This window comes from Epinephelus fuscoguttatus, linkage group LG16, assembly GCF_011397635.1.
Source record: "Epinephelus fuscoguttatus linkage group LG16, E.fuscoguttatus.final_Chr_v1".
Lineage (NCBI taxonomy): Eukaryota > Metazoa > Chordata > Actinopteri > Perciformes > Serranidae > Epinephelus > Epinephelus fuscoguttatus.
Genome location: NC_064767.1, coordinates 24,535,475 through 24,561,223, shown reverse-complemented (window position 1 = coordinate 24,561,223; position 25,749 = coordinate 24,535,475). Strand labels below are relative to the sequence as shown.

General features: G+C 41.3%; 1 protein-coding gene across 2 annotated transcripts in view; it reads left to right on the top strand.

Moving 5' to 3' along the window:
• The window catches only part of slc35f3b (solute carrier family 35 member F3b), a 64,708-nt gene that overhangs the window by 19,220 nt on the left and 19,739 nt on the right, over window positions 1-25,749 (top strand). The window contains exon 1 of one of the 2 annotated variants that reach the window (XM_049601122.1): window positions 15,885-16,311. The exons of the other annotated variant lie outside the window; for it this stretch is intronic. Within the exon in view, the coding sequence (XP_049457079.1) occupies window positions 16,236-16,311 (76 nt within the window). The 5' untranslated portion in view covers window positions 15,885-16,235. Of the gene's footprint in view, window positions 1-15,884; window positions 16,312-25,749 lie in introns of those variants that run through there. 2 annotated transcript variants of the gene reach the window in all.

Below are 25,749 nucleotides of genomic sequence, written 5' to 3'. Positions count from 1 at the left end.
ATCTCTCCTCTTCCTAAAGGATGGCACTCTGTCACAACTATTTATGATTCAAAGCTTTGATTACTGTGTTTACTCTGAACTGGCTGCCAAAAATATGCAGTTTTTAAAGTGCCTTCACAGTCTTTTGACTGAGAATAAATATGGTCACAGTGAGAGTATATTGGTATAAATATTAGTAAGTAATTAGGAAGAAGTGTTGTGTTTATAACAGGTTATAGAGTTCATTATACCATCTACTTTGAACAAGAGTTTCTTCATGCTCACATCTTTTAAAGGCTAATTTAATACCCTGTCCAAGTGGTGCAAATGTCCTGAAACACAGCCAATACAACCCTGAGATGTAGAGCACCCATTTCCTTTTCCTTGCTGTGAATTCAGGGTAATTACTGTGGAGAATGGAACATGATTTCAGGTGACATTTGTCACCCGAGTTGCTTACTCCACACATATAATGAGGAGTCTTCCTAATGAGAAACAGCCTCATTGGAAAGATAAATTGCCCCATTTTTTGGAAATTTCATCACCAGCTGATAAAGAAAACAGCTCTTCCTTAAACCCGATAACAAGCGCACAAAGCTGCGCATTTACAGCTTTGGGAACGCAAAGGCATCAAGTTCTATTTTTGTCCAACACTGATGGCTCACTTTTTGCCTGGGTGCTCTCACACTGTTTGAGGTTGGACTGAAAAGTGGAGATGCAGGAGAGAGAGAGAGAGAATGAGTGTGAATTTTACACCACTGACAACACAAACACACACACCTGCTCCTGGCCTTTTGAAGGGCCTCCAAACACCTGCTGCTGTAAGTGGATGGAAAGATAGGATCGCTAGTGATCAGAAACCAGTTTGATCAGTGTTGAAAGCGACCTGGCTGGACTCAGCATCCAATCTGAACACTTCAAAGACAAAAACGAGGAGATGTGAAGCGTAACTATGATGATACAGGGCAGAATTAATGTCTTCTTTCCATTTGGCCGTCAATAAACACCACTCCTCCCTCGTGAGAAGGACTTTCATATTGTTACTGCTGCAGCTGCCAACTGTATTTAAGGTTAAAACTTTGAATTATTTACCACATAACGCAGAGTCCAATGCCCAATTTCTGTCCGTCTGCCAGCCTCAATTATGTTCAAGCAAAATTTATATCACCAAATCTCTGCATAATTGAGGTGTACACTCTCAGGTGTATTATTTTACAGTTAGTCGCCGGTCTCATTTGTGCACCGCATGTTCACAGTCCTGTCAGCAGTCTCCATGGCACCGGCTGTAACAAAGATGGAGATTAGTTGAAGGCCTCATTTAAGGTCCCACGTCACTGGCGAGGAGACAGTTAGGCTGTCTCTGCAGGAGGAGTGAAAGGTGGCAACAGGTCCTTTATTTCATCATTTTAACATCCGCAGCAGGATTCTGGGCTTGGTCACTGCTCAGGCTCAGATAATGTTTTTTTCATTTATTGTTTAGTCGCTTGATCAATGGTTAAGGATAGCCTGGCAGTTAGCGGAAGTGTTTCCAAACTGAATGTCAGAAGTTTGATCCCCTGTGTGGACATACGTGTTGAAGGATCGGTCAGCAGGATAAATAACTCCTCACTCCTCCTGTAATGCTTTTGTAGGCAGTAACACAGTGGCTTTTCAGTGCAACACCCAAACTAGAAAAGTGTGAGAAGAAGACTTCCTGCCTGAGGGATCAATAAAAGCGAATCAAAAATTCAGAGGGGAAAAGAAATTCAGAGGAATCTTGCTGAAATTCAGGTTGCCAATTGCTACTGTAACTTAATTAAACTTTATTAACTGTCTGGATGTAAAATAACCTGCAATGCACCAGGACATGAAAGCTGCCTCATACAGAGATATATTCATATACATATACATATACTTGTGTATGCCTCAGACATATATGATGTCATTATTTTGAGCTTATTCCCGCTGACCCGAAGGATAAGGCTGGACATAATTTCTATATTTATACATTTTAACAACAACATTACCCATGAAAAGTCAAAAACCAGCAAGGAACTGATTCCACTAACAAGAATTTTCTGAGTAGCCAAAGCCTGATATGTCTTATTTCTTTGTGTCATAGGGCTCCATTGTTGTCCAAAAACCCATGGGCACTATAGTTATTTTGAGTAAATCCCACATGCAGTCAGTGGCGCACCCAAAGCGGGCGCAGCCAGGGGGGCCATGGGCACCTTGATACATCCAACAGGAGGCCAACATTATTGTCTTTTAGAAGCTGTGGCAACCTAAAGCATCCATTGGTACCGTACCATCCATGTTTGCATAGCTTGTTGGGTAGGGAACTAAATAATACTGCAAAGTTAGGCTACATTTTAGCAAGAGAATGACTGTCATGGACATTTTCAAAGGGGTTCCTTGAGCTCTCACCTTAAGATACCTGAATGAAAGTGGTTCTGAGGGTACCCACGAGTCTCCCCTAAACTTGAGAAGGCTTGCTTCCAGTAAATATGTTGCTCCTTCCAATTGATGTACTCCTTCAAATTAAAGCTGTGTATTTGTCTTTTTAAGGAAAAAGGACAACCAGCCTATTTGAAGAACAATGAACTAACCCAAAACGTGCAGAGATACACAAACCATTAAAACAGGACTGTCATTGAGCTCAAAATAACTGTAGTCTGTGCACATCGGATAATTAGTAACGTTAACTGTAAAATGAGAAGCTAAAGTATATCAGAATGCGATTCCTTAACTCTCATATTTACATAGTTTTCAACTAGCCTCTGTACTTATATAGCATAATCAAATTCCTGAAATTCACTTATGCCTTTTGGATTTGGTGCCACCACAAGCTTATCAGTGGCCCCATGTGGCCACCCTGATTAAATTATTATTATTAATGTGGTGCCACTGCATACACTGTCCTGCTGCTGTGAATACCGGAGAACCACAAGTGTATTAAAATGTGGCTAAAACTCACCTGTGTAACATTTGCTTTAAAAATGATAATAATAATAACATTGCTCATCTGTTGAACAAATGATTTGGCCTTTCATAAAAAATAAAATACACATTTAACCTATTTTGAAAGACTAATGTTTTCAGTTAAACTTGCAGTTTAAGTGTCTGCAGAGCTCTGTTGTCAAATATTGCTTTTAAAACGTGCATATCAAAGTGCTTATGTTGAAAACCCCTTTACAACAAATATTGTTTTCAACTTAATCTGGCCCGCCTTTGTAACAGTGTTTTTGTATCAGTTATTTAAAGCTGAAATTGATTCCCTTTATGTGTCAGTTTTTGGACACCAAATACACATGGCCTTTAATAGAGCTGTCAGTGCTTTTTCAGGTCACTCTGGACTCGCTGCAGCCTTTTGTCACCTCACTATGAAGTAATGTCCCTCAGTCCCCTATGGAAAAAAAAAAAAAAAATCCCAAATCAAAAATTGGAGTGAGTGCCTCACAGTGTGACAGAGCTCTAACAGTGTCCTTAGAAATGACAGGAAAGGAAGAAGAAGGTGAGAAAGTGAGAAGTGCTGTTTGTTACTATTTTTCAACGGTGTGTGTGTGTGTGCTGTAGTCTAAATGTGTGTCTGTTTTCATTTTGGTGCACTGTACAGGTGTGTATGTTGGTCACATTATCACCTTTCATTACTGCTGTCCCACTTTTTTGCTTCAGTGCCAGGCTGCAGTTTGATTTATTGGTCATTTTTCATCCAAACCCTGAGCAAATGTATTTATGTCACGTTTTACATCGGTACATGTGGTCACAGTGCCATCCACAGGCACAACAGAGGCACTGCAGTGTCAGGAAATTGTCATTACAGGTGTCACATCAAACCAGCATGTATAACATGTATGACCATCTTGTGTTTCCAGCTTCTGTTGGATCATACACTAATGTCAAAAAACAATGCCATAATATATGTAATGCACCATTTGTTACCTGTTACCTGGGGTGTGAGTTAATGAGCTACTCAGATTATTTGTCATAACTAGAGCAAAATGCACCTTTCATGAGTCTGATTTCCTTTTTAAAGACCACTTCAAGCTGCTTTCAGGTAATAGCCTCATATAAATGCAAGTGGCGGAGAGGAGATGCTTTTGGAAATGCTGTCCCATAATTACAGCAATTTAGAACAATCTGTGTTAAGCACAGTGAGATGAGTGTAGTTTAAAGAGGAGCAGCTTCAGCAAAAAAAAGAAAACATTTATTTTCTGTTTCAGATCCACAGACAGCTGTGAATGTTAAAAATGCTTGACATGTAAATGAAACACTGGAAAGGTGCTTAATGAACATCAAGTTTACTAAGCAGCATATTAGGAATATCCAAAACTTGATCTTAACTTGTCATTAAGGGTATTGCCAGCCCAAGAAAAACTAAAAAACTAAAATCAATGGTCATACCGTAGCTTGACAACAGAGGGAGCCAGCGCCATTTATTAGAGAGAAAATATGGCCCTTGACCACAGATAATCTCCCACAGAAACTTCTCTGTTTAACCAGCAGCTGGGGTGCAGAGATCAGTTTCTTTGTTCTTGGACTGAGTGGGAGTTAAGTAGCCTCCTCAAGGATAATTTGACAACCAGACAAAAGACGGCCTCATTAGTGGAGCAACCTTAAAACCAGTGTACCGTCTTGCTGCCGTTATCAGGAAGACGTTGGTTAGTGAGGCTTGTGGCTGTTAAGTTGGCTGTTAGATTCTCGGTCCAGCAGGATAAAAACCTGGTGGGGGACAGTACATGTAGTGGGCACAGCTGGTGCTAGGATTTTTTCTTTCCTGTTGTTAAGCAGGAGCTTGACCAAAATGTGTGGGTGCAAACGAGATGGTAATTTTTCATGACTTCAGAGTTACTTTCTAAGGATATTTTTTTCAATAAAAGCAGATATGGCACACAGCCATGGGGAGATTATTAGACAATGGTTCCCTAAGCACAGATTTGCAGAAGGCACCCCCACCTCTCCTGCATAGGAGCAGGACACACACATTTTTATAGTAGTTAAGCCTCTTTTGTGTTGTTGTTTTGCATCTCTTTAGAGGTTGTAATGCATCTTTTTGTAGTTTTGTGTCTCTTTCTGGTAAGTTTGTGTCTTTTTTGCATTTGTGTGCCTCTTTGTGGTTGTTTTGCCTTTTGTAGTTATTTTGTGTGTCTCCTTGCAGCTCCTTTACATCTCTTTGTGGTCATTTTGAGTGTCTTTGCGGTCAGTATGTATTAATTTGAGTGACATTTAGTAGGTGAAGTCCAGGGGACCCTCTTTACACTTTAAGCGCCTGGGCCTGTGCCAGATAGGCCGACTCAGTAATCCCTCTAAGCACACAGCACATTTGATATGAATGTTTTTGGCCAAAGAATATTCAACAAAGTAGCTATATGCCTATTTGAAGTGACCACAAGGCAATCACAAAAACGTCATGTGTCAAGCTGAAAGACTTCAGCACCAGACAGAGCCCATACAGCCACAGTTAAAAACAACACAGTAGAAAGCAACAACAGTAAATGCATTTATTCCATATGCAAACAACTGTGAATTAGTGATAATTTTTTAGATAAAATGGCATAAAAACATCAGGGATTAAATTGATAATATCAACACAGACATACTCACATCACAGGGTACATGCAACGTATGAGCACACAGCTAATGATCAGATTGGGAGCACAATTGTTGGTTATTAACTTTTATATATTTCTCTATTTAAAAATAAAAAATGCTAAAATGCTTGAGGGGGTTTAACTAGGCCTGATGCCTGGTACTGGGCTGCTTCCAGGTATGAATGTGTTTGTGTTGTTTCTGCAAATAGCTTGGCTCATGCTAAAATTTCCCTTTGCATCAGGTATGGGTCAGAATCATTTTTGTCTTAGTCAAAGCACTTCTGCCCACACGTCCCACAGGGTACAGGGCCCTCTGCTGGCCCACAGCCTCCCCACCACAAATTAAACTTTTACACATCACATGCTGTGGCTCTGAAGCAGCCTTAATTGGAGAGGAAAAATGTGCTGTCGGTGACTGATTCATGGTGGGATGTAAATTTAATGGAGATTCACTCTTCCTGATTAGGCATGGGCCACTGGGGTAGAGTGTGATTATAAGGGCTATCACTAGGTATTACAACTTGACGGCATTTAATAGATGCTGCTGGACTTTATTAGCTGTGGTTGTAATTAAGAGGAAGCTCACATTACTTTACTTTAAAGTGGCAGCCAGTCGAGCTCTTTGTGTCTTCCTCCTGGAAAGCTTTCTGTTTGGAGAGGGAGGTTATAAGCTCTCTGACCCATGTACTCTTCTCTTAACAAGATCCCAGTCAGACTATTGATCTGTGTTTGTGTTAGTGAGCATATGTGGAAGAGTCAGTTGATTAATCAAAAATGCCCCAAATTTACCGGCAGCAGCTTCTGAAATGTGAATATCAGCTGGTTTTGTTTTTCTCATCTCAAATTTACTATATCAAAACTTTAAATTCCCAGTTTCTTTAATGCAATGCTGATCTGTTTTTTAATGGGGTTGACTATACTGCCAACCACTGTGGATAGCAACATCACTAAAAAAAACTCTAACAAGCCCCATGGAGCAGACCATCAACGTTTATATCACCTCATCACATTTAATTTCATGCTGCTCCTGTCGTGGGGCGAATTTATATTACAATAATGCACAGAGGCATTAATTTTCCCCCAGACAACAGGGGCTTGATTTGCAGAAGACTAATTAAAAATCATTTTGGTGAGTAACTTTAATGTGGAAACATCAGCCTACAGTATATTAATATGTCCACTGTTATCATTAGTGCAATTACAGCATCAGATAGATAGATAGATAGATAGATAGATAGATAGATAGATAGATAGATAGATAGATAGATAGATAGATAGATAGATAGATAGATACAACCAATATATTCCTCCCCATCTTTACAACAAGAGAGTCTATATGCCTTGTCCATAACGGTTTACCATCTAAAATAAAACCAAGAAGCTTTGTTTCTTCCACTTGCTCAGAAGCTACACTCTTCATCCTCAGATTCAGCTGGAGTTTAGAGCTCAAGGAGTGATTGGTACAAAATATGATGCTCTTAGTGTGTATATATACATATGACAGATCCAAGGGCGTCTCTTTGTTTTAAGAAATCATCTTCAACATATGCACTTCTATTTATTGGGGAGATAGGTGTGCAGTCAGGCAGATAATTACAGTGAATCAAAAGGGCATACCAAGGGCTACTACCAAGGGCATAGGTGTAAATTTGACATTTGGGGGGGGGGGCACATATGATGCCAGGGGTCTGGGGGTAAATTTTGAGCATCAAACTCCTCATGTCCTGCATTCTGGTGAAATTGTATGCACAAATTTATGTTGATATTGTCTTTTTTACATAAAGGAAAGCAAAATACTCTTGATGAAGGTTCAGGAGGACCGAAGCGTTAGTGTTTTCTAGTGAATTGTGAAGCTGAGTAAAAGCAGTGTGCGGGATCTTCTGTTAAAAGACTCAAGTGATAGTGTCCAACGCACTTGCATCTGAGACAGATGTGCAAACACTTTTCGTCAAAACATAAAGGAAAACACAAAAGTCAGGCACCAGGCAACCATTTAAAATATAAAAATATAATGGAATATATTACTGTAAGGCTCTCAGGCTTTCAAATATTTATCTCCTGTAGATCAACTTTTCTTATTTAATGTTATCTCTGGTGAATCAGCACACATGTAGTCATGATTTATTCTTTAGTCCTCTCTTGTGTCTTTTTTGGGGTTGGGAAGTAACCTCTTTAAATGTGCATGTGGCAAATACTCATGTTAGTGAAACATTAATTCATTTTAATTAATTTATAAACCCCTGCACAGAGAATGAAAGAATTGGTCAAGAAGCAGGGGCATAGCACCAAATTCTGGGCCCACTGCCCTTCCTCTGTTGATCCATATCTCTTTCATGCACCTTTTGAATTTATCTTTTTTTCCCACAAACTCAGTTTCCTTTCCTTTCCTTTCCTTTCCTTTCCTTTCCTTTCCTTTCCTTTCCTTTCCTTTCTGTTTTTAAACCCCAATTCCCCCATCTTGTTTCCCTTTTTCTTGTTCCTGTTATTCCCTCCTATGTCTTTGCTCCAGCAGCAAATGCAGTCACTCACCCGCCTCTGGCTGCGTTTAGACATGAATCCTGGTGCAGGGATGGACTAAACCATTTTAGTGCCTTCAAGGGGTGAGAGGGGCCTCAAGAAAACTTCCACTATTTTTTAAAGGTCAGTCTGTCACAAGAATTATTGAGCCAATTTTAGCTTAGTTTTCTCTCTTCTCGCTTTTTGAGGACCCCCCCCCTCCCATCGGAGCCCCGGGTAATCAGTCCCACTTTTCACCCTGCTATGACACCCTTGACAAGAAGAAATTGTGTCCGGAATTTGTTAAAGTTACTGATTGGCACATGTGCATTTTGGAGTCATTTTAGAATCAGTGGGGGCGAGGGATATTTTTCTAAGCCTATATCACGTTTTTCTGGCCACTGCCTGTTGGCTTGCAAATAAACCTTTCTCACATTTGTTTGTCAACATTTTCTTGGTGCAGACTATTTTTTAACAAATTATGCTTTCAGAAAGTGAATTGGACAAAATCTGCTATTTAGAAAAAATAATAAGAAATGAGGTGTCCCCAGCATCCCCAGTATGAATGACACCCATAGAAAGATCAATGCAAGTGTGGGCCGTCATGTTGCTCTGTAATGTAAGTAAATTGGGGAAAGTGTTTGGGCAACTATTTTCTCCCTCCTACACCCCAGGGGCACCCGCCAAGGCCATTAATCCAATAAACTGCTGTTGGTTGCAGTACCTTGACAGCTGCCTGCCTCCGCAGATGAGCTGTGTCTGCTCTCAAGATGTATAGGCCCCAGGAAGAAGGAAAGTTAATTTGACTTGACCTTTGTGGTACTTGAAACAAGCTGTTATTTAGGACTTCATGACACCACTCCCCCTCTTTCTTTCTCATGCCCTGGGAGTTATTAAGTGTGAGGGCAGCGAGACAGACTCTTCTTCAGTTCTATAATGAACCCTCAGCTCTCGTGTTTACAGCTCGGCTACCTATTTTCCATGCTAAGCAGGAGCTAGAAGTGGCCTGGACTGGAACAGTGGAGGGAGAGATGGTTCAGAGAAGATTAAAAATTCATTTACTTCTTTTTTCCAGAGAGAAGAAAGCACTGAAGTCCTCTTTTTAGTTTACTTAAAACAGAACATTGCCAATATGTTATATTAATATTAATCACTGCAGCATTAATATTCATAGTAATATTAAAATTAATTGATCCATTTTATTTTCTGTGTACATAACCTCATCTGCTTTGTTCATACTGCGAAACTTTACTATGTCTGATGATTTTAAAGCTGGGAAAAGTCTGCAAAAGTAACCTAAAAAATTATCATTGACAGTGCCATTGTACAACAAGATTAGGAGTCTACAGCAGTGGTACCAAATCTGGCCTGCCATAGGATGCCAGGTGACCCGCCGGCCATTTTCTTAATCACAGTGAAAATAAACTGATTCACACAAGGACTTTTTTTTCATAATTTAAATGTAAATAAGGTACCAGAGTGTAAAAAACCCATCAAAATAGAGCTTGTTTGTAAAACCTGAAAGCCCTCTAATCCTAGAAACACCCCTGCGTACTCCTGACCTGTGTAGGCTGTGATGACTGGATTTGCCTCTTGGCAAAGATGAGTGAGGACAGCCAATGTTGAAATGTTGAATTCTTTATTATACATACTAAGGCCTCTGGTCTCCTTTCATTTTGCAAAAGTGGACCCTAGGCAAAGCGAGTTGAGTGTCCCTGGTCTAGTAATGCTCTGCTAATTTTAGCATGCTAATAATCTTATGGTGGAGGGGTGGGAGTGTGGGGTTGGGTTCCAGGGAACATGTCCCCCTCAACATGTGCATTTGCTCACAATGATGCTAACTTGCTGAAGTTTAGTATGTACCCTGTTCACCTTTCAAGTTTAGCATGTAAGTTTGCTAACATTTGCTAATTAGCGCTAAACACAAAGTACAAAGATGGTAGTAACTACTTTAGTTCTGCAAGTATTTGGACATAAATGACAATTTTGGATGGCTGATGGTGCTAAATAATAAGTTTAGGGGCTAGTATAATTCATCCACCATGATTGTGTGGGCAGAATTTCATGGCATTCCATCTAATAGTTTCAAGACATCTCACTCAAAACCACAACTCAACCTCATGTTTGCCCTGGCGGGAAAGTCAGGTGATGAATGAAGTCACAAAGATGCATCATCTGGAAACCATGTCTGTACAAAACGTTGTGCCAGTTCATAGGTAGATTAATTTGAGATATTTCACTGCAGAAGGGAAAATTTGGATCTGTCTGGAGGTTCTAGAGGAAAAGAGAAACTTCAAATTCTGCATCTTCTGGGGACCATGAATATCTGCACCAAATTTCACGAAGTCCATCCAATAGTTGTTGAGACGTTTCATCAAAAACTGGAAATGGCAGCATCATAGTGGCACAACAGGAAAAGTCTGAGGATCTTTAAAGCCGGTGGATTTCATCCTCTGGGGACCATGAATATCTGTAACTAGTTTCATTGTAATACTTCCAATGCAATATACAGCAATGGTGGACCGACTGAACTGACCAACACTGACATCCATGGAGCCACACTGCTAGCATGGCTAATAGCTTAGCAGCATTTAAACCTTTTGTGTGACTGACTGGTAATGGAAATTTGACACGCAATATCTAACTTCCAAAAAGCTGTTTTACAGTTATGATTGTGTTCATTTCCATTCAAGTAAACATAAAGTTTTTTTGTCTGTCTTGGCCTGATCATGCACAGAGTAATGAAGGATCCAGTAGCCTGTGTTTTTGTGATTCATTTTAGTTTCAACTGGTTTTAAACACAAATTTTAGGTAAATAAGTCTGAATTATATGTGGATCTCCCAAAGAAATTACATCATAAATCACACAACCTGCTTTATGGGCAGATGAGCTCTGCTATCATGATGTCATGCTGAGGAGTGCAAGTGTCTCCAGGCTATTTGAGCTGAGTAAGGATCACGTTAAGTTGTTGTTACTGGTGTTAGACAAGAAATTGATTTGTCTTAAATCAAGATTAGCTGTGTCACTGATAGGAAATGCCAATAAGAGAAATGTTAATGTTTTGGCAAAGAGGCAACTACAACGGTGCCGACAATCTGTACCAAGCAGCTGCTGTACACAAATTAAGCCGGGCACATTTACTCACATCGGCGTTTTGGTTAATTTAGATCAAACTGCAGGAAATCATTTACTATTACACACACCTTTCAGCACTCTAAGTCAATCATTTCCCACTAGCAAGTGCTCTGTGCAGTCTGATTTGCAGCCAAGGCACATTTATGCATAATCAATAGAACTGATTTCAGACCACCTCATTTTACCCCTTCCCATCCTGCTCTGTGGGATTACAGTAAACAGCTGGTCTGTGGGTTTGTAATTGTGAAAGTGGTGAATGTGGTGAACATGATGTAGATCAAGTAGATGGAAATATCAGGCTGGATCCCCAGATGAAGTTAGTGGTAGGGATGAATTACTGTGCACATTTTCACTCATAAGTTCTGCCTTGTGCTTTTTGTTTTTTTAATACAGTTATCCATTGAACATGACTTTTGCTCTAGCACCACCAGCAGTTCAAAGTTTTCACCTAGTAAAATATCTCAAGGAAATGCATTGGGACAATTGGCATTTCATAAGATTCTGTGTCTAAACAGTTATGTTTGTTTCGTGAAGCATGCTAAGGTAGTGACATAAGTCACATGCCATATGTCACATGAAGGTACATGACATTACTAACAACTGTAGTTATTTAAAGCCTAGCCATAAAGTTTCACTCTGAACTAACCACAAAAAAACTTCAAGAAAAAAAAGACAGTATGCATGTTAACAAGCAGAAACTGTGCATGTCCTGTGAAAACGAAACTGTATTTTGAAAAGACACAATGTATCTAATAGGTCTAAATTGACACCTTGTCCCAGAACGTCCAAAACTGACGTAGGAGGATCATATTTTGACGTTATGTCCTCTGACATGGCCGTATTTGGATGAGAATGCATTGATCATACCCTTCCTCTACCCCCATTTCCAGTCTGTCTGTCTTAACTATCCAATAAAGGTGAAAATTCCCCCCAAAAATCCTTCAACTGTCAAAAAAATGGTCAACTTTTCAGATCCAATTTCATTCCAGTTTTTTGTTAGAGCTTTTTTTTTGCTAGCTACAAGATTTTTTTTGTAAGGTGTCTGTCTCTTTAGCCACCTCAGTTTTTCCATTGGTAGAGAAGAGCAGGGATGGTTGTAACACTTTTTGTCTTGGCACCCATAACGTCTTCAGTTTTTGTGTCAGAGCTCTCAAATTTTGACACAAAATACCCTTATTTGTCTATGATAGGTCCAAAAAATGGCGCCATGCCTGAAAATCAGTGTTTTGGCTGTAAAATCTGCATATTTGAGCTATGAAATTTCAAATGCAAAGTCAGAAAAGAACTGATCATATATTACTCTCAGAGCATCCCATCCTGACAGTGGTGCTCTCAGAACCAATTCTTTATTAAAGCCATTCCCATCTTACTCTAACAGCAACATTGTTTAGAATTCAATATCCCATAATGTCTTTTATTGTCCCAGTAGTCTCAGAAAGGCTTCATATGAAGCATTTCCATGTTTGGTTGATTCGACCATCACTGACTGGCGCAGTTAAAGATTGTTTGACCTGGAAAATGGCTTCTGTAGCTTCCCTCATTATTCAGCATGAATAAATAAGAAAAGCATCTCTTTGGAGCGCACTAGTACATCCAACTGTACATGGAAGAATAATCACCTCTCGTCGCAGATCTGCTTCTATCAGTGTCTGGATAAAAAGAGGGATTCAAAAGGGCTGTGCTGATGCAAGGACTTTTTTTACACTCCTCCATTGCTCATACACACTTATCCCTATTCATATACAGTATGTGAATGTGTGTTAGAAAGAGAGAGCTGTCATGTGGCGTCTCAGAGAATGGACTGGTTTGATCCTCCTCCGTGTTCACAGATAAAAGTCTATGAGTCACTGACTGGGATCTTTTAATGATCTCACCCATACTACCTATTTCCACCTCCTTGTCTTTTCTATCAATAATAGCATGTGCACTCAGGCTGAATCTTCCTGTTCTTACCACATAAGATGAAAATTGACAACATTAGTTTCCAATGACAGCTGCAGAATCCAAGTGGTGCTCACGTAGACACACAAAAAACGTGACGTGGAATCTTTCACCATGAGACACAACAATATAAATCATAGGTGACATGTTTGTAACGTTTATCCATCAAACATCCTGTGCTACTCTTTCAGTTGGTTCACCGTGAGTTCTTGCACTTCATCCATTATTTCCCATCCACTGTTCCTGACGTTCTCCATTTTCAAACCCAAACACAAGAGTGGGGAGCAATGGAAAATAATAAAGGATCCAGTGGATTTTTGATAGCTGAGGGACATCAGAGTGGGTCTGGGCAGAGTGTTTTTAGAGCTTCCTGTCCTAGTTAGGCAGGGCTTGAGTGTGAGGTAAAGTCTAAGCAGTGAATTATTCAGTGCAGCTTCCTTTAGGCATGCTCACATTCAGCTGCTTTTACACACACACACACACACACACACACATGCAGAGCCACTGCAGACACACTCATATGTATGTCTTTAAAGACACTGATGCAGGGTCACAGGGACAGCAGAGGCGTTCGCAGATCAATACCGAGCAGTTCAACTTGCAGCACTGACAGCGATCTGCTTTCCTCTGATGGATTATCTGTTTGTGTATAATGGCTCCTCGGGAGTAAAACACAAGCGACATGCAGAAAGACATAATAAAGATATAAAGAGAGGATGTCAGGCACAATTTCAGTTGACCAGCCACTGCTACAAAGTGAGTCGGACAGCTCTCAGTTTGAAAATGTCAGGAAACTGGATGTGAAGCTCTGAATTGTCACTTCAGGTTTCAAAACCAATTTTCTTTCGTTTTTTAGAAAGACCTATCAGACCATAGTCGAGGGACACTCACCTTGTGAATGAGCCTGAAAATGTTTCCCACTTCAACACTTCTACAATTTAAACTGTGATGTCTTTGGCAAAGTCAAAGACCGGACATGTGAGGGGTGATGTGAGACTGAAAGCTGAAAGCTGTGACCCAGGTCAGTCAGTCCATCAGTCAGTCAGCTGGGATTTAAGTCTCAGTCACTTAACAAACCATCGCAGTGACAGGAAACTCTGAACATCTGAGGTACTTATGTCGAGTCAGTTCATGGTAAGGAATACTGGACACTTCTCCTATAATGAATTAAAGCACAGCAATAGCTGAGGTTGTATATTTGCCTTGTCGTCCTTAGACTGTGCAGCATGTTTGTGTTGAAGTCATTGTAAAATGTTTCTGCAATCATTTGCATCAACCCAAACTTTTCACTGCCACAGCAATCCTTGACCTTATGTTACCTCACATTAAAATGAGTTCTACACAGTGCAGACTTTAAATTTGGCAGAAGAAACCACTGGTATTGGATCAGTCATTCATACTGGCAGATATAAGTTGAGGTATTAACATCTGTTGGACAGAACAAGCCGAATGGCTGCATCCCTAATGTTTGTGTGTCAGCTCAACACAATTTGCACTAAAGCCTGACAATTAGACTAAACACACAGACCAAGTACAATAAATAATCTTTGTTATGTTGATCTGTCTTTCCACATTTTATTATGCTGATGAAAATGATATGAGAATGATATTATGTAGTAAATATTAATGGACTTCAATGTGAAGTTGCATTATCACTTATTTTTGTATCTTCCTATAGTGCCCTTCATGTATTGTTAATACTTTTTTAAATTATTAATCTCATTTTAAATCTGCAGCTACCTAATGTCCCTATCCTTTTTATCAAACCCACATCCCCACCCAGCTGCGTCAAGAGCAAACTTAAGAAAATACTCAAATAGAGTGATACATTTGCTTGATCATAAGCTTTTCGGGGGGACACAGGGGACAACTGAATACATTAACACCATAATGTGATGCAGAAAAGGCACATATTGGTGCACAAAAAATCACAAGAATGCAGGAAATTAAGTGCCCAAAATGTTTTGGAGGACCCCCAGACTCTCACAGTTGCCCCCTCCAAGTGATGAAACAAACCTATGCCCTTGTGCCAGATTACTGTATTACTGTATACTGTATTTTGAAGGAGTATAGTGGATTGCATATATTTTCATAAAGCAGATAATTAAGCATTAAAAAGGTTTCTCATAACTAACTGGGGTTTTACAAGTAATTGTGGATAATATTCCTGAGTGCATATAATGTTCACTTTGTAAATTATTAAACACCAAACTATGCAAAGTAATATGTAAAGAACTGAATGACCTTGAAGACATTTTCATTCAATTACATAACCAGCACATATTCTGTGCTAATTTCAGAATGAAAAACCTTAAAGGCAATTCACACGGCTATTCCAATTAAAATATATTAATAATAAAACCAGAATTGAGGAGCATAAACGCGAGAAATCGCTTGAAAAGACAATCAATATGTTGGGTTACAAAGTGGGGTCTGGGGACCGTCACTAAGCTTTAATTGCGGGATTCCGCGTGGACAAAGCATTAGGTAATTTTATTACAAATTATTTCACTTGAAGCAACTCCAATTAGGGTGTTTATGGGCTACACAACACCACACCGCCCCCACCTTAACAGCACTGGTCCCATCATATCTGTCACACAGTCCGTTTATAGCCCAGAGTTTCTGCACGCTGCCAGCTCAGCGCCTCCGTCCAGTCCGTTCCGTGCGGAGCGTCCTTTGCCCTGCAGGGACCACTGCCACGGGGGGTCGGGGTGGACAGCCGGGCACACCTGCCTCCGGGACAGGGTGGGTGGTGGGTGGTGGGAGGTGATCGTGATGCTGTAGAGGTGGAGGGGGGGATGATGGATGTGTGACGTTGGCGAATTGCAGCAATTGCCAAACTGTAGGCTACGTGAGGAGAGACCAGCCAGGACGCACTGGATACAGCAGATTTGAGGAGGGAAGGCAAGTGGAGGAAGGGGGTGGGGGGATACGGCAGAGGTAGAAAAAAAATCCTCAAGAGGGAGTTGGATGGATGCGAGGGGACAGAGAGCAGGAGACCGGCTCTAGAAACATCAAGGGTCCCATCAAGTGGTCTGGTGTCTGCACCAATTCAGCTTCAGGGATGTAGTCGAAGCGGTTTAGAGCTCAGCCCATCCGAGCTCATCATCATGAAGAAACACTCCGCAAGGGTTGCCCCGCTGTCCGCCTGCAACAGTCCGGTGCTCACCCTCACCAAAGTGGAAGGTAGGGAGAGTTGATGTGCATTTGGAAAGCCTGCAACCCCGCAAACTGGGGCTGCTGTCTGTGTGTGTGTGTGAGTGTCTGTCAGGCAGCCTGTTGTGGTTTTTCCACAGAATACTCTAAATTTAGAAGCACCCTTTTGTTGATCTGATGGAGAGGGGGGTTTCTGCTGAAATATTTCTCTCAAGGCACGTATCTCATTCAAGACAGGGATCAACTTTAGGAAATCTTAGTGCGAGCAGGAAAACAACACGGGGATCAATCAAGCGCGCAACTTGGCGTTAAATCTATGGTGCAACATTTATGCAAACAATTTGACATCGGGCAGCATCCTAATCACACCTCTGCATATAAATCGCCAGATGCTCTCAGAATATAATCGCATTATCTATTTAGGATTTTCTTCCACCGTGTGATGTTTCTGAAATCCACCAAATGAAGCCTGAAATAAACCTGCACTGTCCGAATTACTGTTATTGACGCATTGGTTTTTTTTTTAATTAGGGAGGATAAGCGCGACTCATGTCGGCCTGATGAACACTGAGCTAAATTTACTGGTCCATAGGGAGGATCTTAAGTTGTTATTGCAGCAGGGATTCCCCCTCACACTCCCCACCCCTCCACCCATCACTGGCTGCAAGAGTCACAGCTAAAATACCAGAGCATCACGTCAGAGCAGCTGGGACATGAGCCCAGCAGTAAACATGTTAACGGTCCCTGTAAGCTGGTCTTCAGTCTGCCTGTGCTGGCTTCATGACGGCTCAATCATTGGGTCTCCCTGCCTTGTCTGTGACTCCCTTTGATCTGCAGGAGCGCAATTAGAACATTTCCTGCTGACATCATGAAGGGACAGCTCCTCTCTGACTGTGTGTGTGTTGGGCATGTTGCTGCATCACCTGTCCTGACATCTTGAACAAGTATAGTGTCACAGCTCTCTTCCCAACTGTTCTCCTCAGCTCCATGCCTGTGCAAAGGAGCTGTGTTATGCTTTCTTTAATCCGCCTCTCAGCACAGAGGACTACTGAATGTCTCAGTGTTTGGCATAAGCACAGAGAAAACACTTCGCTGGCTGCTGATTTCACAGCATTTTTGTGCATCTGAAGTAATCCTGTATTTGCATCGCTCAGGCAACTTAAAGAAAAAATAAGGATTTAAGTGTATTCATAAAAGATTCATGTATATACAAGCTTGCTTTCTTAACATAAACGTTCATGCTTTTATTCATTTTGGCATAATTCAAACTCATATATGCGTATCAAGGTGCATTAAAGCAGTTGTGGTGACTTACAGTTAACATCAGCTTTATGTTATGCCTCTGGTAGCTGTACTTTCTGCAGTGCAGTGAGGCAGCGCTACAGTGAACGCTGATGGCAACCAGTCAACCCGCAGAAAGTGGAGGTAATTTGCCAAAATGTCAGTGCAGCCTCTATAAAGCGGAGTTTACAAGCTTTAATTAATACAAAAGTTAATTATGGAGACAATAACCTAAACGTTTGTGGGACTGTTTACCTCACACGCTCCGTTGCAGCAGTTTGTGGGAGTCAAAACTTGAGCTTGCTGAATCAGACGTGTCAGTGAAGCTTAACTCTACCTCTCATTGTTTGGGAGTTCACAACAGTGTGTGGTATTAATGTGAAACTATATGAAAGTGCTTCATTATTTATAATTTATGAGTAGAGCAGCTGCTGGAATACGAATGAGGGATTTTGATGCAGTTTCATATGGACACTGCAGAAATCAAATTAACTAACCAGATGCTGTAGCTGTTTAGACTGTGTTGCATATATTCAGTCACTGCAAGGCGTTCTGGATAACCTCAGAATAATCACTGCTGCTGGGTTACCAATGGTTTTAAGCTTATTAGTGTGAATGTCAGCTCAAAATATTTCATTTTTCGAAGATGGTGGAGTGCTATTTGACAAGCTTCTATATACAGAATTAACAAAAGCTGCTGTGGGTAGAGGAAGGATTGTAAATGTGTGTGCGTGTGTGTGTTGGGGGGGTGATACAGTATTGTAAATTGTCGAAGGGAGTCAAAGCTGTAGAGTTTATGATGTGACTGTTCGGCTCCCCGTTTCAGCAGCTGCTTTGAAGGAGGAGGGAATCACAGGGGGCCACAGCGGATCAACACACAGCTTTTCAGACACTCCGCTGCTTATGTAACCCCAGCTCCAAAACCTCTGTTCTGCTCACTAACAACCTGCGCCCGACTGTCAGAAGAGTTATTTTTTTCAATGCGGGATCTTCTGTAGTCTTTTCTTCTTCTTTCTTGTTTTTTGTGTCCAGTAGTTAACTTCCACAGTGCTACGGAGTATTACCGTGGTGGTGCACAGTCTTACAAAAACAAGTACAAGACTGAGATGTTGTGACAGTCGGCTCTGTGAACCCAAATTCAGAGGTCTAATTTGTTGTTTTTGGATCTGAACATTACGTTTTTCTACATTTGATACTGTGACTAGTTCACCAGCATCTCAGGAACTATCATGCAGTCATGATTTGTGCTTTGGGGTAAAGGTAGAACCACCACCAATCAATTTTGACACCAGACTTAGTGGTACAATCTTGAGGCTAGTAATGCAACAATCTATCATCAGGCAGCACATCCCAGAATCATCCTTTGTTCCTTTAATAATTTTATTTAGTGGCCAAAGTCCATTTCTGAGTATCTGCTGCTGTCTCCCGCAGCCACAAGTTTGATTCACTGTCTTCATCTGCAGTATTTACTTCTTTCTATATGTGTTCTCGGGACATATCCACCCAACCAGCAGCCCATGGATGATAATTATTGATTTCTTTTCCAATGTATTTCTAACGATGATGTCTTTTGGGGAATGTCTGTGCCGTGTCGTCAGAGGCAGGGGTAAGAAGTTCATGAAAATCCCTTTAATCTCTGTAATTTCATTACACGCCTGGAAACAGAACAGACGTCTTTGAACAGCAATTCAGTGTACATACATCCCAGAGGAAACGGGTCATATTTCACCAGCTGCTATTATGGGCACACTGAACCTTTCTTCAGGGCTCCATGCACCTTGACCAGAGACTGCTGTATATAAATCGATTGATAGCAAATTATAACTGTTTGCACACAGAAGTAGAGGTTTAAATGTACACCATTATCTCATTTAACATAGTACCGGATCTTTAGTGTTTCCCAGTGAGATGGATTAGCATTTTACTGTGAACAGTCCAGCAGTCTGCTTTTTCCTGTCTGGTTCAATATTTTAAAAATGTTTTGATAAGTGTTGCAAAGTCAAGTATGGGGCTAATTGCTTTGTGTGGATATTGCCCGAAGTGATGGATGTAAAGTCGGTCCATTTGGCCTGTCTGCCCTGCTCTTTGTGCGCAGTGTGTGTGAGTCATCATCTTAATAAAATGTGTGCATTTAGCAAAAGAGTAGCAGCGTTTACAACTGAGCAAGTTGAGATTACAACTTTTAGGCATGGATGATTCTGTCAGTTTGAGGTGAAGAACCAACCTAAACACCAGAATAGATGTTGGCATTATATGTTTCTGCAAACCATGGATATGTAACATTTGTACCTTATAGTGGATATGTCAAAACTTCACTAAAATAAACTCATTTTAGTGGCACAGTCGTCGCTGGAAATGCCGGCAATGTCTCGCTAAAAACCAATTGCTTCTGGTGCCACAGCTGCCATAGAAATATGGCCAATGCAAACAACAGGTTTCGTTGTGGTCAGTGGTCTGCAAACAAATCACCAGAATAAATGCTGGCATTGTATGTTTGTACAAGCCATGGATATGTAACGTGTGTGGCAAAAGACCCCACTTGGTTATGATTAGGAAAGGATCACATTTTGTCTTAGAATACATGATTCAGGGGGCAAAGTCGCGGCTGGAAATGCCCCAGATGTCTTGCCAGAAAACGATTGATTTGGTGATACAGTCTGAAAATGGCGCTAATGTCTCCCTAAAAAATAACCACTTTTGGTGGCATGATTGCTGCTTCAAATGCTGCTGATGTGTTGCTGAAAAACACCCAGTTTTGTTGTTTCTTTATCTCGATCGGTGGTCTGCATCTTGGCAGCTGTCTTGCCCAGGTGTCACACCATCCACCATTCCCTCCCCCTCCCGATAACAAAGTCAGCTCATATAAACATTATCAGAGCTACGTCACTTTAGGAATGTTGCTATAGTATGTGTAAAACATATAAATGTAACGTATCTGTGGTTTGTAGAAACATATAATGACAACATTTAATTCAGGCAACTGACTTGGAAGAACATAAAAACCTAAATCATCATCAATGTTAAACACATAAATAACATGACATGTTTCCTTCAAGCCCACTCACAAAGGACATAAATAGAATCTTACATCTCACGCTCATTTGCATGTGTCTTATTTGTATGTAAATGTATATTCGGTCCTGTGTGAAGAGCAAAAACCTCAATATGGAGATGAGGCTACATCTGCTATAATACAGGTCAAAGATACATAAAGGAGTGCTTAGTCTGCATCAGCGGTGTTAAAAGATCATTAAAAGCAGCCATGACGTTAATTTTGGAGTTTTTCTCTCCAAGCTCCATTAATATGTTACATCTCACTTTGATCCTTTGAATGTAATTGGAGTTGACTTTGAAGGTAGTCAGAGGAGTAATGCTTTTAAATTCATTTTAAAAGCAAGTGAAACAGGCCCTTGTCGTTTGATAGGTGTGCACTGAATACACAATGACAGGGCTTTTATTTTATTACCAGGCCGAGCTTTTGCTCCGGTTTATGTAATGCGTGGCGCGTGTGCAGAGAGAGCCATCAGTTTCACTGTAATGAATGAGATTTCACTGAATAGATGGATTGATGTTAAGTGCTAAATTGATTCACTGTATAAGTTCATTTGAGGTTTGCTACCACGACTTCCTTCCTGCATATCTAAGAAAAGGCCCTCTGTAACAGTGTCATAGTGTTTCATGTTTGAGCAAAATCCTCTGCACAAATGTGTAAAGAGGAAGCTCTGAGCTCTAATCCTAAATTGAGGGAGTTGATCCGAAAGCTTTCTTCAGGGTGCAGGACGGCTGCCTATCTTCTTTAAATGTCTAATGCAACCAGTAGACCAGATGGTATACTTGTGGTGTACCTAAAAGGCTAATTATTACAAAGCTGAAATAACAAAATATTTCCACCATCCCTACAGCAGTTGTAGTAATTGTGACCAGCCTGGGAATAGTGTCAGCAAAAATGTGTGCTATGTTGCATTTAATCTGTAAAAATGACTTAGTTGGCAGTTCACTCCATTTAAATCTTCTTTGACAAACTTTCTTTTGATGCCATTAAAAAACTAGTCGGTCATCAAACTGTAAGGGTCATTTTACGGCAGTGATGTAAAGAAAAGGTGGAAATATTTCTGAAAATTGTGAAGTCCAAAGTCAGGTTTATGGGAGTCTGATTCTGTATTATCAGTGGCCTTGGGGTGCTGAGAGGGAGTAAAACTGCTATTTGGGCAGACAGAGCGTACACCTGCGGTGGTTGCCTATCCATTACTTCAACAGGGACGCTGTGGCCAGTCTTTTAAATATTGATTTGTCGTGGAAGGTGCTGGGATGCTTGCCAGTCTGTTAAACTGCAGGTCCATCATGCTATAGTCGCCGTTGTGAGGGACTGCAAGTGGGAGGGAGGGATGCTTCAGGACTGGTGGGTTTACAGTTGGGCTGTGTACCCGCTGCCAAATATGAGTAATTGCAATTGCTGTGCTGTAACAAACAGCAAACAGACACATACAGAAACACACTGGCCTTCTTGCACCAGTGTTTTGTTGTGTCACTAACCAATGAGGCATTGGAGGGCCGCAGCATTGACCTGTGTCGCGAGCATCTGTTGAACCAGCTGGGCAGGTCGGGGCAGTGACAAACAACAAGTTTGCAGCTCGCAGTGAGGAAGTCACGCCGTTGTCCTTTGAGGTTGAAGGAGAAACCGGTGGGGAATTAAGGAGAGCAGGATCAGTAACAGTCGTCCCGCCCTTGTCTGCCCTCCTGGGCCTTTGTCCCCCTCAGCCCATGTGGTCCCACCTATCAGCTGGTTGACGCAGCAGGGTGTGTATGCCGCCTGACTCTCTGTTGCGTTATTGAGTGAGACAGCCTTGTCAGATGAGCCTGCTCTGGTGTGTTGAAAGGCCTCTGACTGTCAGGTTGGCCTGACCAAGCTGTCACAGCCAAGTATCACAGACTCCCACTGTCTGTCAGACTTAGAGATTACAAAGACAGTGACTGCTGCCTGTCTGTCTTCTGCCTGCCTGTCTGACCGACCTGCCATGAAGCTCCCATCCTTCTGTAATGTGACATTTGCAGTTTACAGTTTATACAAATTCCAAAAAAATGTTTTACTTTTTAAACAAATACAGACTGTGAGGCTCAGACTTTGACTTGCATGTCAGAAATGACAAACTGTATTAGTCAACATGATACTGAAGGATTTATTTTTATTAAGAGTGCTGATGTTGTGATTGATGTTGTGTGACAGCCAAAGATGGACAAGTATTTTGCATTTTTGTCTTACATTTTTGCAAAGACGCTCTTCAATTTTTAAAATCTAAATTATGAAACCCAAATGTAAACCTAAGATTGATGTTATGTACAGTATATATATGGAATAATATTTGATTATGAGCATGACAGGATGAGTAAGTTGCACGAGTCAATTCATATTCATCTCCAAGTAGAAACCCAAGAGACAGTAAGACAAGAAGAAGAGTTCCTCTGAAGTGTGTATCGGTGATTGATCTGTTTACCCTCTTGAATCACTGAGGCAGAGCACTGCAGCGCACTCTCACTCCCACGGAGGTGTCGGCAAACAGCCAAACAGACAAACCTCTCTTACCTCGTTGTCTCCAACTTGAGGTCCCAGTGAAGCACTCCCGACAGTTGTACGGCCACCCTGGCAAACCAGCAGCGAGCCTAGATGCTATCGTCACTGCTGCCTGCTAGGGTCTCTGCTCTTGCTCTGGGAGAAGCAGGGCAGCAGCAGAGAAAGCGATGGATGGCGTGGGCGGCGGCCTATTCAGGGAGCTACAGAGGGACATAGCCGAGTCAAGTCATGTCATGGCCAGGCTCTGTGAAGTGTGAGAGCAGGCAGTCAGGCAGGGCTCTGCTGGCACGTTTGGGATTTGCAGCTATCAGCAGGAGAGATCTGCACTGCAGAGTCTGCAGGGGGAGGGAGGAGAGTGTGTGAGTGGGAATGAGGCTGGTCGGGAAGCAGGGAAGCATGGAAGCACGGACTGAGATGAAGAGGAAAAGCTGGAAAACTGGCTAGCTAATGGCCAGATAAATCTCAACACCAATTGTAGTGCTGCGACACCACTGGAATGAGACATGTATTCAATACTCTCCCCATGAGGTGCTTAGTCTACTAAAACACTAGAGGCAGACAAATGAGCATATACGATAAAGATTGATTTACTGTGTCTTTAGTGGTAAAGAGAATGATTTGTCAACAGATTTTCACACAGGTGGAGAGATGTCGCACAGGACAAGTGAATCTTTCTCCCAAAATGTCAATTAAGAAGCAAAGTTGTCCACTTTGCTGTGATAAAAACCCAGCAGGGCTGAAATATTATCCTTTGTGTCGATAAATGCTGTCCATATCATAACAAAAATCTTCTTTTAGTACTTACTTTACTCTTGAGATCACCTTTACCTGCACATATTGAGTACCATGTTGTTGTATGCTTCAGTTCAGCTGAGCGGTTGGGATGAACGCATCTGAGAAGGAGAGGCAATACAGCTGTCAGAGTGGATCCAAAGCTGGTCCTACAAGGATGCCAAACGCTTTCTTCCTGTCTCCAGTGATTTCACAGATGCCTGTTAGGTTCAGTTAAGCACATTTGGACATAAAATGTTTTGAATGAGTGGAGATATTTTCATCTAGTGTTAAATTAAGCATCTCTGCTAATACAATAATCTGCAACTACACCTCATCTAAATCTGGTTTAGGATGAAAAAGGCTGAGATTAATTATTAAAATATTCAAAAAAATACACTTAAACTGAAGATTGCATTGCAGGCTTTTTTATCGCAGTCATGTCTGACCTTGACAATTGACATTTGATTATAAGCTGATAAGGTTAAGAGCTTTCAGTTAATCATTTAGCAGTTACAGGAGGAGACTCTTCCTGTGTGTTTCAGTCTTGGTAATAATGGCTTCAAATGTCATTAGCCGAGGAGCCTTTCCATCTCACTCAGCCACTCTACTGACCCAGCTCTCTCACACTGATGAGTTCAGCGCTGCCCCGTATTGTTCATCAACGACAGTCAAGGTTGATACACTATCATTAGTCACCGTCAGGCTGAAGAAAGGAGTGCGCTAGCTTTAAATCATTGAGTCATTGCATCACTGGGTAACAAATGAATATACATTGATGCCTCAGCATTTAATCACACAAGCTTTAATTAATAATTTATACAACTGGGTTTCATTTAATAAAGGAGAGAGTGTAATTATATTCTGAGTATTATGCTAGCAGCTTCATCAAGGACAGTGTGACAAGATTGTGACTACGTTTAATGTTGTCATGACACTTCACAATGTGTGTTCACATGTGCCGGAGCTGGAAATGCTCAGCTGGGCCCCAGTGCCTCTCTGGGGGCTGATTGGCTTGGCCCATCACTGCGTTTGGAAGATTAAACTGTGCTGCAGTATGGAGCAGTGGCCAGGGCCATGGGATGTGGGACGGAGGCCCAGGAAGGACAAAAACTGGGCAGTGTAAACAAGAGATGACCTTCAGAACAAGACAAAGAGCTTTGGAGCTCAGAATAGAGAAACCTAATTCTTACCCTTGTGCCCAAGACTTTGACAGACATCCACGTGTGTCTGTCTCTGTTTTTTTTGTTTTTGTTTTTTTTTTTGGTCTTTGCTGATTCATCATTTCATTGCAAGAACAGACAACGATCTTGAATCATTTTTCATTGCTGCCAAATTTGCCCCAGGACTTTCAGAGCTGTCAAGTGCTTTTTTTTCCGAAGCAGGAAGCATTGTTCAGGATACCCAAATAATGCGGTATAATTTCATCTTAATTGCATCACATTTTCACAGCAGATAAACAGAAATAAGAATCTTTTGTGCATCCAGCAGAGAGCCTGGGGAAGCCGGTGCATTAGCATGGGAAGTGATAGTCATCAGGGAAGTTAATCTGTGATATGATGAGGCCACCTGGCAAGGTCAGAGGCAGCTCTTCCAGGAAGAATGAGTCGTCTCATTGGGCATGACGGATGCCCTCGTATACAGCTGTCTTGTAAAATCCGTAGCGAGCCACTTGTATTAGATCAGAGGAGTGAAGGGGGGCAAGATTAGAAAAATTAAAATACCTGGGGACCAGCTACTTTTCACATAATATGGGTTATTAGACAAAAGAACATACAAATAAGACAATTGCAGCTGTTTGGTCTCACAGTGGAAAAGTATTCAACTTTCCACCCCACCTTAAAGCC